Source organism: Pseudorca crassidens, chromosome 13 (assembly GCF_039906515.1).
Source record: "Pseudorca crassidens isolate mPseCra1 chromosome 13, mPseCra1.hap1, whole genome shotgun sequence".
Classification (NCBI taxonomy): Eukaryota; Metazoa; Chordata; class Mammalia; order Artiodactyla; family Delphinidae; genus Pseudorca; species Pseudorca crassidens.
Genome location: NC_090308.1, coordinates 33,631,544 through 33,649,483, shown reverse-complemented (window position 1 = coordinate 33,649,483; position 17,940 = coordinate 33,631,544). Strand labels below are relative to the sequence as shown.

General features: G+C 36.6%; 1 protein-coding gene across 13 annotated transcripts in view; it reads right to left on the bottom strand.

The window, feature by feature from the left end:
- The window catches only part of PTPRK (protein tyrosine phosphatase receptor type K), a 566,337-nt gene that overhangs the window by 262,414 nt on the left and 285,983 nt on the right, over positions 1-17,940 (bottom strand). For all 13 annotated transcript variants that reach the window (XM_067702150.1, XM_067702139.1, XM_067702144.1 and 10 more), the window contains exons 4-5: positions 9,823-9,904; positions 7,197-7,312 (exon numbers count right to left, since the gene is read on the bottom strand). In XM_067702150.1, the coding sequence (XP_067558251.1) occupies positions 7,197-7,312; positions 9,823-9,904 (198 nt within the window). The remainder of the gene's footprint in view (positions 1-7,196; positions 7,313-9,822; positions 9,905-17,940) is intronic.

The window sequence follows — 17,940 nt, the reverse complement described above, 5'->3', positions numbered from 1 at the left end:
TACAAGCATCTCTCAGGGCTGAAAGGATCTTAAAAAAGCATTCAGCCTCATGCTTAAATGTCCTCTACATCTCTAGCAAGTACTTAACCAGATTATGCTTGGACACTTCCCCTAATTTTACTACCTCCTACAGTAGCTCATTCTAGGTTTCAACAGCCCTACAATTACAAAGGTCTTCCTCATAATCAGCTTATATCTCTCACCAAATAGCTTCAAACTACTAGTTATTATCGTACTTTACTATCTATAAAAAAACAAACTAAATCCCTCCTGTATATTCCCAATATTCTAAGATTTTAAGAAACTTATCCAGTCTCCCACAAATCTCAAGATATATTTATACGATGTACCTTTAGCCATTCTGACATCATTTCTTCAACTTTACCAAATGTCCTAGTAATTATATGCTGCCTTTTGTTATTCTAATATTTCAGATATGTGTCAGCCACTCTTAGGGCCAATCTCGAAAATGTCAGAACTTTCACCAAGTCTAGACATTAGGACAATTTCACATTATCTCATTCCTTTCTCTCCCCACCCCCATGGTATCCAATGTGAGCTGATCATATATTAAATGTTTAATCAGTTTGGCTTTGAAATAGTCCTCTCAAATTATTTCTCAATGAATTGCCCACTGTAAACTGCATGCTTCTAGGCATAGATTAATTCCCTCCAACATTTTCCCTTCATTATAATAAATGGAAAATTACCAGATTTTTTTTTCTCAAAAAGAAATAGTTTCAGCGATAGTAAAATCTCTTGTGGAAATTAAACATGATACAAGGTTCCAGGCACTTCATATGACAGTATAAATAGATACAGGAAAATACTATAGCATGGCAGCATCAAAAAGAGCTTTGTGAGCAATGACTAGTTGGCCTTTGAAACACTGTAGTGATATATTTCACCAGATAAAATTTTTGTACTTTCAAATTATTCATTTTTTAAAAAATCATGCTTCTCATTTCCAATGCTACATGACGATGTTCCCATGTAGTATAGGAACAAGGCTATTACATTTGCCTGGATAGATAAAACACTTTATGGCCAGAAGTTTCAGACCAACCATTTTCATTGACCCTCAGCTGGCAACAGTTGGTACTGCGAAAGGTCAGCCTCTCTCTGGTTGTTTTTTAGAGCAATCTGCACCTAATTATACTAATTTTACTCTCAATGTATTGCTTAATTATCTATTGCTCCAGAAGGAATGACATTTCCTTTGGCTGAGAAACTAGCTGTATCACACTACATTAGCAGTGACGAGCTTCACCAAGGGCAAAGTGATGGCTGACTTTCCTGTTTTGGCAGGCCTACTCAGGAGGCACCGTGTCAGCACCTGGGGAGATTACTGAAAGACTGGCCCAACTGCCACAGCTTTGATGGCAATCTGCATAGAATTACCAGTCACACATTAAACAGCCTCATTTCAATTCACCAAAATGAACGGTGCCACCAAATCTCCCCACACAATTCCCTGCTTTCAGTAACTCCACTGTTGAATTTCTCTGTCCAACCCAATGATGCATGCCCACCAAGCTCTGTAATGATGGATGGAGTCATTAGCATTTTAGTTTCTACACTGAACCTGAGGCCAAAGCATATGGTCTGACAGATGTTCCAGCAATGGGTTCTATTTGACTTGTCATGTAGGTGTCCACTTACACTGGACCTTCATGAAAGAATACTAATTTGTAAGTTACAGTCCAACTCCTGTTTCAACTCTTTCACATCCTCGAACGTTATAACGTGTTCTGATAATAGAACACTCAGAACATGCTTTATTCTATATTTCAGTTTACACTGATGATTAAAAATCACCCTTGAACCTAATCAAATGACTTCAAATGGACAAGACGGACAAAAATGCAGGTAATGTTTGTACTAGGCTATCGCCATCTACGGCAGGGGTCCCCAACCCCCGGGCCACGGACTGGTAAGGCTTAGCTCCCCATCGCTCGCATTGCCACCTGAACCATCCCCGCCATCGCTCGCATTGCCACCTGAACCGCACCCCCTACATCCGTGGAAAAACTGTCTTCCACAAAACCGGTCCCTGGGGCCAAAAAGGTTGGGGACCGCTGATCTACAGCATGATTAGTACTGCCAGTGATTTGGGTATTTGAGGAAATGTTTCATATACTCACTTTCTCCTCATTCATGGTTTATTAAAGTAAACTATATACAGCAAATTGGATAAATCTTAACTTCTGACAAATGTATATACACCCATAGACCCAAAGCCTCAATAAAGCTATATGACATTTACCTTACCTCAAAAAGTTTCCCTGCTCACTTCCGGTTCCTAATCACCCCCCAACCCCAGTCAAATACTGTTCTGATTTCTAGCACCATAGATTAGCATCTAGAGAGTCATGCACTCTTTTGTGTCTCTTCTCTTCCAGAAGGCATAACATTGCTGAGCTTTATAAGTCCTGGTATCAGTAGTGCACGCTTTCTAATTTATTGCTGAGTAGTGTGAATGAACCACAAATTGTTTATCCATTTTCCTGTTAACGGACATTTGGGTTCTTTACAATTACTGGTTGTAATGAATAAAAAAGCTGTTATAAACATTCTTCCACAAGTCTTTTTGTGAACACATGCTTTTATTTCTCTTATGTAACTACTCAGGAGTGGAACTTCTGTGTCATACGTTATTGTTCCCTTATATATTCACTTTTTCCTGCGATCACTTTATCTACTATCCATATTATTGTGTTGAAATAAAAAGGACGTGACTAAAATTTTTAACCCACGAACATATATAACCTATTTTTTTTCTTTCCTGTGAGAAAATTATCTGGTACCTCTCAGGAATATAAACAGACATTTTTATTATTTTATTTCACTATAAATTGAACACTGAAAAACATTAAACATTAAATTGTACATTAAAATCTCACTGATGATCTTATTTCCTATAACCTGGGTTTTATCATAAGCCTTAAGTTATGATCCACAAATTCTCTACCATTGGGGGTTCCTTAGGAACACAAAATGGTATAGTTTTAAAACTTGTTGTAAGCATTATAAAACATCTGTTCATGTGGGGAAAACTGCAAATTGTAAGCTGAAAAAAAAAGTTGTGTTCATATCTAGAATGCAAGCTACTTCACTGAGCGTTATGAAAGAAAATGAATTTGGAAATTCTCTAGGAGCAACTAAAGACTTTATCCCAACTCCCTTATCCAATATGAACTGCATAACATACTTTTTTAAACTACATCCCACAAAACCTCATGATTTCACCAGATTTATAGCTTGCTGACACCAATGGACTTTTTTTTTTTTACACTAGAGCATGATATATTTTATTGAAGGTATTTCTTTTGGTTGTGCTATATACATTATGCATAATGCTACACCAATGGACTTTTAAAAACACTCATCCATATTGTTTTATGCATCAGTAGTTTGCTCAGCATGTGCAAGGAGGTTAATTTGGCTTATGTATTTTGTCATTGTTTTCTAAATGTCTAGAGTGAATGACCTTCTTTTAAGACTCTCTAATTTTATAATCTGAGATCTTGCAGGAAAGAAAACTCTGTAAAGGGACTTCCCTAGTGGTCCAGTGGTAAGGAGTCTGCCTTCCAATGCAGGGGACGAGGGTTCCATCCCTGGCTGGGGAACTAAGATCCCACATGCCACAGGGCAACTAAGCCCACGCACCACAACTACTGAGCTCACGTGCCGCAAACTACAGAGCCCATGTGCTCTGGAGTCTGCACGCCACAACTAGAGAGAGAAAACCTGCACACCACAACTAGAGAAAAGCCTCTGTGTGGCAACTAAACCGACACAGCCAAAAAGATAAATTAAATAAATAAATATTAAAAAAACAAAAAGAACACTCCCTAAAGATATAGCAGACCCACTATGATATGTCTTATGGACTATCCCAGATTATCTCAGGTAAGTCACTAAGTGTTTGCTTTTTTATGCTCCATTCTTTAATTTACCTAATTTGTATGTCATTTTAAACAATAAAAATGACTGAAATATCAATTGTAAGCTAAAGACAATAAACAAGTGCGAAGTTATTCTCTAAATGTATTTCTATACATAAATTAATTTGAATGTCATATACTATCAGGTATTCATGGCAGTTGTAGTGTACCATTTTTCATTTAAAATAGAAAATTGGAAGCTTTCTAGTTTTTGCTCTTTTACACCATATTCAAACATTTACCAATTGAAGCTCAATATTATTATATTATATAAATGATTTGGAGGACATAAAAAGTTGATGGCCATTTTTATTACACCTGACCGTGGCAGGTGTAACAGCTACTCCATTATTCCATTACTTTTGTAATAGGATGCAAAGACCTTTCATTCTGAGTTACTTCAGAGTACATTCGTTCACAGCAGTCAGCAGAGACTTTACGCAGTTGTCCTCACAATGATACTTAATTTGAGGAATGATTTTTTTCCCACACAAAACTAATAACTTAAAAATTTTAGGGGGATTCCCTGGTGGCGCAGTGGTTGAGAGTCCGCCTGCCGATGCAGGGGACGCGGGTTCGTGCCCCAGTCCGGGAAGATCCCACATGCCGCCGAGTGGCTGGGCCCGTGAGCCATGGCCGCTGAACCTGCGCGTCCAGAGCCTGTGCTCTGCAATGGGAGAGACCACAACAGCGAGAGGCCCATGTACAGCAAAAAAAAAAAAAATTTTTACATTCCTCCATGAAACAAAACAAAGGTGATCAAAGCCATGTTTCAGACCATCAAAAATAATGTAGAGACCTGGTTTAGCATCTTACAGCTGGAAGGGATTTTGGTCTCTACCCACACCTCCTTTAATAGATAAAAAAATCTATGGCCAGGAAAAGTTCAATGAATTCTCTAAGCCAATATAATTAACTGAGTTATAAGAATTAAAGAGTTAGAATTAAGGTTAGAATTAAGAACTGGGCCCCTTGACCTTTAGGAAGTTGTTCTACACCAAGCAAAAATAACTTGACATCTATCCGTGTGTGTTGGCCTGTAGATGCATTGTCGAATCAAGATTCTTCTTCCTTTATTATGTTTCTACTAGTTTCAGCAAAAGATGGATCATTTTTTTTAATCATTGGCCACTTTCTGATTCACTCACTCTATAGATGTACACATATCAATTACATCTATATATCTACACCATTATCTCTACGTCTCAGTCTTATTTATTTGAAAACAACCCTAAACCAGGCAATTGATAATCTTCAATGTTTCTTAAATATGGAGAAGAATGATTCAAGGGAATAAGTTAAGGTAATTTAAGTGGTATTATTGAAAAAGGCAGAAAAGCTTTTTCATGAATAAGCATGTAAATTGCTGAAGAATTGGGCAATGTCAAAATAGACGAGAAATATATAAATTCACCTTGGAAAATGTAAAGAGAAAGAAGAGGAGAAAAAAGAAAGCAGAACAGAAATTGAACAGAATATTTTTATCTCTCATCTTTATTTAAAAACTGGCAAGAGGAAAATTTTTTAAAACTATAATGAAATGAGCCAATTTACAAAAGTAAGAAACAAACAATAAATGAGCAGTATTTTGACTGCAACCCACTCAGACCAGCGGGGCCAGAAAGTCTTTGTTGCCACAAGGCAGCTGGTGTCTAAGTACACAAAACCCTTTTTATTTCAACGTCCCATTAAATCCTGGGGCGTAAACCCAGGGGCAGACTGCAGAGTCTCTGGTTCTCCAAGACAAGACTATATAGGTAACAATAAAAATTAAATGCCAAAAATGTCTCTACCTAAATGACAAACGACTAGCAAAGTAATTAGAAAATATATCTAAACACATTCTTAATACTATCAGTATATAGGCTGAGAGAGAAAGTAAGAGGGATTCTAACTAGATGTTTAGATGATGAAACAATTTGTACATTATACAATACACTCTACAGGAAGAATTATCTTATATTTAAATACCTGTAGTGGAAATTAGCATAATCACAGGGTAAAAAGGAGAGAGTACATTTCCTTTTCACGTATTCAGGATGGTATCCTGATATGCACATATTAAATAAATTACAAAAGTAGCTATAATTAGATTTATATGAAATACATCTGTTATAACATCCGATTGGATGTGGGAATTGAATGAAAAAACACATTTATAACACCCAGTACAATATCAGGCATTATACGCGTATGATTTCAATAATCATTGATTATAATTATGATCCCAACTTCCTGAAACCTAATGATGATCCTTGACACTAATTTTCTCTCTCTAAAGATATCACAAAATAAAGCCTGATGTCTATGTTCAAGAAACTAAGCTAATGATTTTCCTTTTTGGTCTCTATTGGCATTCTCAGGAATTTAAAATTCTAACTAATTAAATCCCTTTCCTCATTCTGATGCAAACAGAATTAAATAATAATAATAATAAAGGTGCTCAGAGAATATTATTTCTTACATTCTAGCTTCAAATATTCTGCCCTAGGTCCAGCCTCAAGGCTTTAGTTGCTCTTAGCTCCTCCCACCTCCCCACCCACCTCTGTCCCAGGATTGACACAGATATTCTCTGAGGATATGGCACATTCCTTAGTCACTGTTTTCTCACAGATTCTTTTAAAGCTCTTTGTATGCACCATTTACATTTCCCCAACATGTATGCTAAACTGCAATTCATTAAATACACATTTTTTGCAGATTTAATATGTGCAAGGCAAATATCTTGTCCTCAGATCTGTGATTAACCCTTATACACAAAAATCCTGAAAAACAATTTTAGTTGGCTCTCTTCCAATTCACATTTCCAGAAATACTCCCAAAGGTTTCTTAAAATACTTTTGAAAACTTTATCAGAGTATGACAGTTCCTGCTTAAGTACTATGCTCTTGTAAGTTGTTTTCAAAATGTTAAATGAGACATTTTTCATTTTTTTCCTATTTTGAATGGATCTAGAAAAATTGTTTTTACAGTTTGGACATAACATTAGAGAATTATGATTCTCTAAGGAGTTAATGAGTAACTCACCCAAATACTTATTAACTATACACTGTTATATTTTTATTCATATTCCAAAAATGGAAATATCTGAAATGAATCTGCAGCGAATTAAATCAAACCTACACAAAAGACAACCTGCCACACACATATTCCACCCCCACCCCCACACACACACATACAGGGAAAAAGAATTTGTGATTTTTTAAAAATCAAGTGTACCCTTTAGTTCAGCTGCCAATGCGGCCTTACCTGCAGCCATAACTTGTTATGTACAGCGTCTCTCCCTGTAGCGATACACTGAAATGTAGCATTCTGCCCTGCATTGACCTCTACGTCCCCCAGACGGAGGAAATGAGGAGATTTATCTGTGAAGACAAGAAAAAACTTACTTTTTTCCACATGAAGAAAACATGCCGTGTTACTTTTTCCCAACAGAATAATGTTGTTCATACTTTTACCTTCGGCCAAGACTAATGTCGTATGGACGAAAATTTCAGTTTTCTCTGTGCTGAAAGACATTGTTGCCTCTCTCACGCTAAGTTCTCTTTTTTAAATAGTTTTATTACGTATCGCCCCATAATTGTTAGAGCAATTCTATACAGAGTGAGCACCCAACGATTACTGCTGGAGGACCCCTGTAGCATGTTGCATACGGGTGATAATAATAGTTACAAGTCAAAGCAAACAAAAGAGATCAAATAGGCACAAAGCAGAGCATAATAGAAAACTATAAGAAAAACACAGAATGACAGCTCAAAAACTGACATATACATGGCTGTTGAACTATTAAGTTACAATTTAAGCAGTTACATCTTTCTTTTCTTTTCTAAAGAAATTTCAATAACTATAATCCTCTAGTACTTCAAAGAACAAGGTAAGGGACTGTTTTTCTTCCTCTCAGAGTATTAGCTTAACTGTTGTTAAATCCACCTCCTATTCCTTCATAGTCCTAAGAAAGTTACCCAAAAGAAATATTAGACCAACAAAAAAGTGATGACTGCCATCAAAATATACATGAGTTACATGACTGTCAAACAAGCATTCTCTATAATTACCTTTTAAAACTGAAGCTTATTCAGGTTTTCAACTGAAAGAAAACATAAACGGGAAAAGCTAAGCCTCAGTGAGTAAAGATAGTGCATGAAGGATCATATCACAATGAAACTACTGTTGTGCTCAATTTCTGTATTTTTTAACTTGTTTACTCATGAAAGCCTTTCTTTAATATCTTCTTTCAAGAAGTGTAAATGAACAGTAGATGGAAACACCGTTCTCATATATGAATGGATTGAAGGAGTTTAGTAAACCAGCTTGAACTTTGAGTGAGATAATTTCTCCTTTTTCTTAGAATACACCACATGTAATAAATCACTTCACCTTTGCCTGCTACATCCTTCTCCAGTGCCTCACCTCAGTAGGTGCTTCAGAAAAAGGAATGCTTGCACTAGAACACAAGCTAGAACAGTGGTTCTCAAATTGTGAACTCAAGACGATCAGCATTAGTATCACCTGGGAACAATCAGAACCCAGTGAGGGGCCAAGCAATGTGTGATTTGCCACATCCAGTTGGTGATTCTGAGGCACACTAGGGTTTGACAACCAGTTAGCAGGAGCATGAGCCTTGGCCCCTGGTACGGTGCCCCCTGTGCATGCTGCTTACAAAGTATTAGAGAATTTCCACCAGGAGGGTTACTGAACAGATCATCTAGAATTCATGGGCCCTATAAATCACTGCTGTTGGGAGATATAGCTTAAGTCTGAATTTATACCAACCGTTTTATGCCTGGCTCTACTGAATGCATGCAGTAATTGCCTTTCAGAGTATGTGATATAAACACAAAAGTAGTTATCCCATCTGAAGACCAATCAATGTGCATCTAAGGACATACCAAACTATGTGTTAACAAATTGAGTTTCTTGTTTTGTGTGCTTTCTATTGTTTTGTTGTTTAATATGAATTAGCCAGAAATTTATTATGACATTAAAAACTTAGTCTTAAGTTTGGAATAAGATGAGTTAATTCATTTTCTTCATTTCACCCCAACTTTCAACTTAGCAGATCACATAAGTTGGTGAGGCTTCTTCTTATTTTCTTTTCACTGAACTGATTTGTTATTCTTTGCTTTCCTAGGCAATTTAATAATACCAAAAAAAGGAAAGAGTCCTACCTAGAGTTTCATTTACATTTTTAATTTTTTCTGTCAAAAATAATGTCAACTAAATAAACTGAAGATCTAACAGGCTTTATTAGGGGATTCATGAATCAGGCAGCATCCCAACTATTAACTATAAGACAGATCAAAGGGGTTGTACAAAATGGAAGGTTTTTATGATAAGAAGAGTGGGGCAAGGGAGCTACTAGCAAAAAGAAAAGAAGTAATTATTTTTAGGCCAGGACATCTTCTTTGAGGAAGAAAAGGAACAGCAAGGGTTTTATGATTCAGATCACCTCTTCTTCCTCTGGGAGATAGAGACGGATCACAGGACAGATTATCCTACTGGTGCTTGACCATGAAATCCAGACTAGTCAATTAAGATAACATTTCTGGAAGAAACTGAAACTGCAGTTGGATCAGGTATAAATCTAGGTTTTGTATTATGAACTTTTAGCATGAGTGACGCCATTTTGGGACTGTGGTTTTCTTTTGAACAGTAATTAATTAAAAGAATCCTTTAACATGTGTAGTACAAGTCTGAAAAATATTTGATTCAAAAACTCTAGAAATATTTCAGTGTTCTTTTAAAACTGAACAAAAGGCTAGGAGTAACAACAACAAAAGAGAGAGCAATGACCAAGTGATAATCAATAGTCACTACCAATATAAGACAAGTGTTGAAAGGATATAGAAAAATACAGTTCTTAATCACAACCTACCACAAGGATAACTCAGGACTTGGATGTCATCAATGGCAATATAACCACTTCTTCCTCCTGAGACTTCAGCTTCAAATATTACCTGTCAGGAAGAAATAGAAAACACTTACAACAATCATTTTTAAGGAATTTTCACAGTGAAAGAAAAATAGCTATAACACACTTATGAAAATTAAAATTTAATTTTCGTCCAATAAGAATTAAAATTTCATCTTATAATGTGAGTAATTTCCTAAACCTTGTACAGGTAAACAACATTTTTTTGAAGAGCAATTAAATTATTGAGGTCAAGCAGTTCTCACTAAATTTCTTAAGCAACTATTATTAAGTGTTGTAGATTTCCTGAATGGGCAATATACAGGCAGAATGAATAGGCAGATATAGCAAATCTCATATCTCTAAATTTTCCCTTATTGACTTTTTCCATTTTTGTTATTTATTTAACATATATTGAGCACCTACAAATGTGCCAAGCAGTATGCTAACCAGCAAAGACATCAACTGATCTAAGCTTTTAAATAGCTGAATTTTCAAAGACAGAGGTCATCAGATAGATTAGTGTTACTCCAGGCAAAAGGAACCATATACAATGGAATAGAACAGAAATCTGTGTTTGGGAAACCAAATGAATGTAATCTGTATAGCTACAAAGACTCAAGAGGGAAGAGATGAAATTAGAGAAGTAGGCATGGAAGACTTTGAATACCATGGGAGTGAAGTCAGGAGTATATCCTGTCAATGATTAATCAATTAAAATATATATATATTAAATATATATATTATTAATAAATATTTTAATAAATATATTTTTAAAAATCAATGTTCAGATATAAGCTAATGTTTTAGAATTTTGTTGTTACAGTCAATCACAGAACTTCGTAAAGACTTTCCCTTAGTAACGTGTGCTGTGACTCTTCAAGAGAAAACGGATTAAGCATGCCACATTTCAACATTTTATTTGACTATGGGCTCCATTATTCATGGAGAGACATAGGTTATCTTTGGACTGTTTTGCAAAACGTTTTAGGAAACATATTGGAAATTGATATTTAAAGTAGGAATAAAATATAATCAAATTGGTGTATTACAAATATATTTGGCTCAGGACTTCCCTGGTGGCGAAGTGGTTAAGAATCTGCCTGCCAATGCAGGGGACATGGGTTCGATCCCTGGTCTGGGAAGATCCCACATGCCGTGGAGCAACTAAGCTTGTGTGCCACAACTACTGAGCCTGCGCTCTAGAGCGCGCGAGCCACAACTACTGAGCCCACGTGCCACAACTACTGAAGCCCGTGCGCCTAGAGCCTGTGCTCCGCAACAAGAGAAGCCACTGCAATGAGAAGCCCACGCACTGCAATGAAGAGTGGCCCCCACTCGCCGCAACTGGAGAGAGCCCGTGCAGCAACGAAGACCGAACGCAGCCAAAAATAAATGAATAAATAAATAAATATTAAAAAATAAAAATAAATATATTTGGCTAAAAGGTGGAGGATGGCCCCAAAGAAGGTAAGACTAGAAACAAATAATATGCTAGTAACAGTGAACACAGAAAAATGAGAAGAAAAAGGAGAGATAAAAGAAATAATACTAAGGAAACAGACAAAATAGAAATTATTGATTCATTAGTTGTTTAGAAATAATAGGAAAATTCTCATTCCTGGCCTGGGCCCTTAGGTAGATAATGCTATTGTCTGTTGTCAAGAAGGAGGAAACTTCCCACAGGTCTCATAGAAATGGCACCTAAGAAGTGGCCAAAGCAGGTAGCTTTTATGCTTTTTAGACAAAGAAACAATAAATTTGTGAGGAAGTGACAGGAAATAGTTTTGGGTGCTCAATTAGTGAAGAACCTAAACAGAGTTTGGACCTGGGGTAGTAAATTAGTGAAGTGGCAAGGTTTGTTTACACAGACTTTTCAGCTCCGCATTCTCTATCTCTGCTAAGAGATAAGAGTGATAAGGGTGTTCTTCTACCGCCAGATGCAGGGGGTACACCTTTCACATGAGAGATTTATTTCCTGTTTTCAGAAAGACAGAAAGAAGGGTCAGAGTGTCCCTCTTGCCCTGGCCATTTCTTAAGAAACTAATTGAAAATAATCAGTATACCGTTGAGGCACATTTTGGGGCAGCCTACCCCATGACCCAACACTATCAGGATCCCTAGCCAGAACACGTGATACAGAAAAAGATACAAATTTGAGGGAGAAGATAACTAAGTACATTTCAGACATTTCAGATTCCATTAGCCTAGGATACATATGGGGTAAATGCTTAGGAGATAACTAGACAGATATATCTCAAAGAGAAGAGATGGGTTTAAAATAAAGCTATAGATTTGGAAGTCATCATCATGGCAGTGAGTAAGCTATAGATTTGAAAGTTACAGGGATTGGTGAGTAAGACGGCATAGAAGATAAAAAGCAGCAAACCATGAAATGGAAGGCAAGAAGACAGCCAGCAGAAGTAAGGCCAACAAAGTACGATTCAGACAGAAGGGTGGAGGAAGGCACTCCCCCCAGTCAGGCAGGTCAACACTCCCACCAAAAGGATTAGAAAAGGCCAGATAAATTACAATGACCATAATTTTAAAACATCAGATATCTGCATAAACAATGGCATCTAGATGAGCACAAATTTTAGGAGGACAGGATCTCTCGAGTGTGATCCCAGGATCTTCTTTCCCATGGGACTATTTGCCAATTCTGGAAACAGGCTGTGGTTCTAGCTCAGCACAGATTTAGGGCCTCTATGGGAGAAAGTGAAAACAATGAAGCTTGCTGTAACTGTGTAAAAATAGAACAACAAACTAGAAATTTAAGAGTCTGAATAAAATAGATGCAAACTATAGCAAAAAACATGAGCTGTAGGAGAGAGGTCAAGGGAAACTAAAAAAGTATCAATTAAAGTTAGCCATTAAGGGTTCTCTGGTAACTCCACTAAAGTGGAGGGGGATAAGTTTGATTGTTTTTACTGAGCTCTTACTATACTCAAGAGACTGTTCTAACTGAGTATGCCCATTCATGCTCACATCTGCTGTTGTTTCCCTCCTCTCTTTCTCTCTCTCTCTCTCTCTCTCTCTGCACACACACAAATTCATTACATCTTCACTACAATCATATGAGGTAGTTATTATTTTTATCCTCAATTTAAAGAAAGTTAAGTGACTGCACCAAAGTCTAACAGCTAACAAGTCGTAGAGTCAGGGATGGACCCAAGTCAACCTCCAGGATCTAATCTTCCATCAACTTCACTACACTTCCTCTCAAGATCAAGAAACAAACACAGTAGAACATTTAATTTAAATAGACTTTAAATTTCCTTTAAAAGTCTAGTATGTTAAATTTTTAAAGTGTTATTTTAAATAGCAAACTAATTAGATATTCTATTGACTAAACAGCAGTATCATCAATCAGCATTACATCCTTCCCATTCTCATACCATATCTACATCCACCCCAAAGCCAATGACAACAGGACACAGCAGGCTGGGTGGATGGTTCACCTCCCCTCCAATCACTCCCATCATAAGCTACCTCCTGTGTTAGTTCTTTTCTACTTCAAGTTTGCCCTTTATGACTATTAATTTCCCTGGAATAAGTTAAAGCTGAGAAGTAGGAGAATGAGGTTTTGGGGGGAAGACAAATATTTCATGATGAAAGGAGGGCTAACCTATAAAGACAGAAATATATGTGTGTGTATGTGTGAGTGTGTGTATACGTGAGTGTGTGTATACATATCATTTGCATTTCATGTGAAGGTATTTGATATGATAACAACTGTCAGGTCACTTTCTAAATATTGGAACAAAGGTTTAGCAAGAAATAGAGGAGGGAAGTAGAGACTTTAAATAATGTATAACTTGGAGCAATTGTGGTACAGGCCACTTTCTTGGGGGTGAGAAAATTTGTATTTGACACACAACTCTCCTATTTACAAATTCTTGAGCAAATCACATAACCTTTAAGAGCCAAGTCCCAACCCCATAATATGGAGATAATGCAGCTTTCATTACAAAGTTTTGTGAGGATTAAACAGTAGCATCTGTAAAAGTGCTAAATAAACCAAAAGGTAAGATTACGAACATTGTTAATATAGGACATTTGTATAAGTATATTCCAGGAAAACAAGTTTTACTTGCTCGAATGGTAGTTCAAGGAAAGGGAAAGTATAGAAAGAAAAAATGAGAAAATTATTTTTGGAAAAAATACAGTCTTATGAATAGACCACACAGCTGAATAATTAATCAGTTAATTATTTCAGGTTTGTTACAGGCAGCATTAATTAAATTATTTTAATTCTATGCTTATCTTAGTTTTACTTTCTCGAATTGTTTTACTTGGTAGGTGGTAAGTTTAAACATGTTTACTACACCCCTGAGGAAAAGTTTCTTATTTGTGCATTTAAACTGAGCTTTATTCTGGAAAATAAAGTTAGGCCTTGATTTAAAAGGGAGTGAAAGAATTGGTTCTTTAGTAAAGAAAATAAAAATGTTTCTCTTTTTAGTGACTCATTTTCCCTAAGTGTTGTCTCTGCCTCATTAACTAGAGCAAGAGGAAATTTCTAAGATCAGATTCCTTTACTGCTAAGTATCTAATCAGCTTTATCACTTTATCAGAGCCCTCACCTTGTAAGTCTCTTCGGTCCACTCAGGGAAAACCAATCTCAGTAGCTTAATTATGCAAAACTTGCTTGGGCTAATGCTCAGGTCAGAGCTAATGCTCGGTGTCAAATAGAAAACTAGGGCTTCCCAGGAGAAGACAGCAAGGGAAGCCATACCAGATGTCAACTTGAACCCATCCAGGAGGCCAGCCTGAGAACAGAATGAAAGGGCTCTGCTTTTCATGCTGTTTCCACTCCACTCTGTTACCTGAAATACTGAAGGTGATGATTCTAATCAAATTTTTGCTACTCTAGCAACATTCTTGGATTACTAACTAAATAAGTGAAGTCAGGTCAAATTAAAGGAGGGGAGGAGGCGAACCCTAAAGAACAAGAACAACTTTATCTTTTGGCAAACTGAATTAACGCAGAAGTACCTCATACAATGGAAAGCTGAACTCAAAGTAAGGAGCCTGGGCTCTGGTTGCTGGTTTGCTATCACATGTAACCCAGGCAACTAATTTAACCATGTCTTCAGAGCCTCAGATGGGCAACACTGGCCTTGCCCATAACTCAGGTTTGTTGTGAAGATTGAATGGTATATGTGAAATGATTAAATGATATATGGAATGCCACGTAAGACAAGACATTATGGATATGAGAAAAATCTGAAATAAAAACTTGCACTTAATTTTCTTTCAATATATCACAGTGTTAAAAGTGTAGGCTCCAAAGTCAGATATACGTTGAGTTCACATTCTTTAAATGTTAACTTTAACTTATAGAAAAACATATGTAAAGTTACTTATGTAACTTTAACTGATGTACAGTCTAAACCTAAGTTTCCTTTTCTATAAAAAGAAACTATTAGTATCCACCTCAGGGTTAAGGGGGAATTAAATGAGATAACACACGTGAACCATTTAGCACAGCTCCTGGTACATGGTAAGCATTCTAGGTTAAGGGGCACCACTGCCATCATGGGAAGAAAATATCCATAAAGGACACATGTACTAAAATGAAATTTCTTCCCATTCCCTCCTCCCTTTTCAAAAACTTAACTCTCTGCCCTGAATTTGGAAAATTAAAAAAAATTTAAAAAACCTTAGAATAAACTGGTATTTCATTCCCATAAACCTCCTCAAATATGTTTTCTGTGATTTGAAGTTTTAAACACTGAATATTGTTAATGTAAAGTTCAAAGTAAATTACACATTTGCCTTCAAAGAATAAATGTAACAAAATGAAAATCTACAGAATAGAAATAGGTTTATTTCTATATGTTCCGGTCCAAATTTGGATAATGAATAAAACAGTCATCTGTAATAAAATAGTCACCTGAATAAAACAGTCATCTTAACCAACATTACTAAAGCTGCAGGTCCATCCGTATCAGTGCTCTGATGTCAGTGTGAGGCCTCAAAGGAGGAGCTGTGCTTGACTCAACTTTGTGTCCTCAAAGCTTATTCTTATTACCTGGCACATAGCAGACATTCAGTAGATGCTAGCTGAACAACAACAATAACAAATTATACATAGATATATACACACACACAATGTATAATATACATGAACATAAGTATGTTAGCATCATTAAATATAATTGACTTCTCTTTATCTCATGTAAACTCTAAACATTGGATTCTCAAGGATCCATCCCAAGCCACCTTCTCTCTTTTTGCCATACTTTTCACCCTGATAGGATAAAGGAAGATAAGCCTACAAAAAGACAGAGGAAACTGAGAAAAAATAAAGTGTGTAGAGATAAAAAAGGGAAATGGAGGTACATGGTATCATAAAAGCCAATAAAAGAGTATCTGAAGGAGAAGAGATGTCAGGACCAAATGCCGATCAAACACTAAGTAAGATGGAGATTAAAAATACCCTCATATATATCTTATAACTAGAAGTTGGTACACTGTAAACAACATATCCCCACTTCTCCCAAACCCCAGACCCTAGTATCCAACATTCTAGCCTCTGTTTCTTTGAGGTTTTTTTTTTTTTTTTGATTCCATATATAAATGATGTCATACCAGAGAACACAAATTTCTGGTTATAAGATGAATAATTTCTGCGGATCTAATGTATAGCATGGTGATTGTGTTTAAAACTACTGTATTACATACTTGAAAGTTGCTAAGAGAGTGAATCTTAAATGTTCCCACGACAAAAAAGAAATGGTAATTATCTGACAGGGTGGTGTTAGCTAATGCTATAGTGGTAATCATTCTACAATACATACTTGTATCAAATCAGCACATTATACACCTTAAACTTACATAATGTTATATGTCAATTATATCTCAGTAAAGCTGGAACAAAACCACTCCTTATGTGTAACACTGTGATTAAGAGTGACCAAATAAAGTACCATCATATGAAGTAACAGAAATGGAAACCATACTAGATAATAATGAAGAGAGCAGAGGAGTGGAGATGTTTGTAACCCTCCTACAGGAAGTATGCCTGAATCGGTGGAGAAATCTAACCAAGGATGGAAGAAGATACGGGGTCAAGGGAAGCGTTCAACCTTTTATTATCATTTTTAGGACGAAAAACACTTAGATGTTTTGAAGTTGATGAGGATGATTCAATTTGAAGGGAATGTTTGAGTGTACATGAGAGAAATAACTGTTAATGTGAGATAGGATAGCACTGGATCCAAATCACAGGTCAGAGGAGGGGCTCTACTTCTTTCATAACATAAGGAAAGGATGAATGAAGATATGAGTAGGATTTGTAGGATTGGTAGATAAGGGAGTTTCTCCTGTATGGCCTCAGTTTTCTCAGCTACAAAGGATGGGCTAGTGGGAAGGACGAGTGGTTGGAGTTTGGAGAGAAATGAATGGAGTAGAATGGACAGAAGAAGAGAAAAGGAATTGAAAAGAAAAATGTGATAGGATCTCCAGGAGTATTGTGGGCCCATCTGAAGTTAGCGACTGTGTTTTTCTAGTGATCCTGATCTACCATGGAGCGTGATTCTATTTAAAATAGAATTTCCTTGATTTTAAGTTCATAAAAAGTAGACAGAAAAAAAGGAATCAAGGAGTTTATGGAAATAGAAAATGTGACCAAAAAGAGATTACAAAGAAATCAAATTTTGATACAATGAGCAAATTGATGAATTAGCAAAAGACAGATGGTTAGATCAACGGATGCTCCCCATGAGGCTGATGGATGATCTCAGTGAAATTAATCAAGTAGAAAGAGATTAATTTATGTTATGGTCAGAAGGTGAGATGCTTACATGTAAAGCTAGAACACTTGTGAGATATTATAAGATCTGTATAATAAGAGCAGCAGGTTAAAAAAGGCAGGTGGGCTTCCCTGGTGGCGCAGTAGTTGAGAGTCTGCCTGCCGATGCAAGGGACACGGGTTCGTGCCCCGGTCCGGAAAGATCCCACGTGCAGCGAGGCGGCTGGGCCCGTGAGCCATGGCCGCTGAGCCTGTGCGTCCGGAGCCTGTGCTCCACAACGGGAGAGACCACAACAGTGAGAGGCCTGCGTACAGCAAAAAAAAAA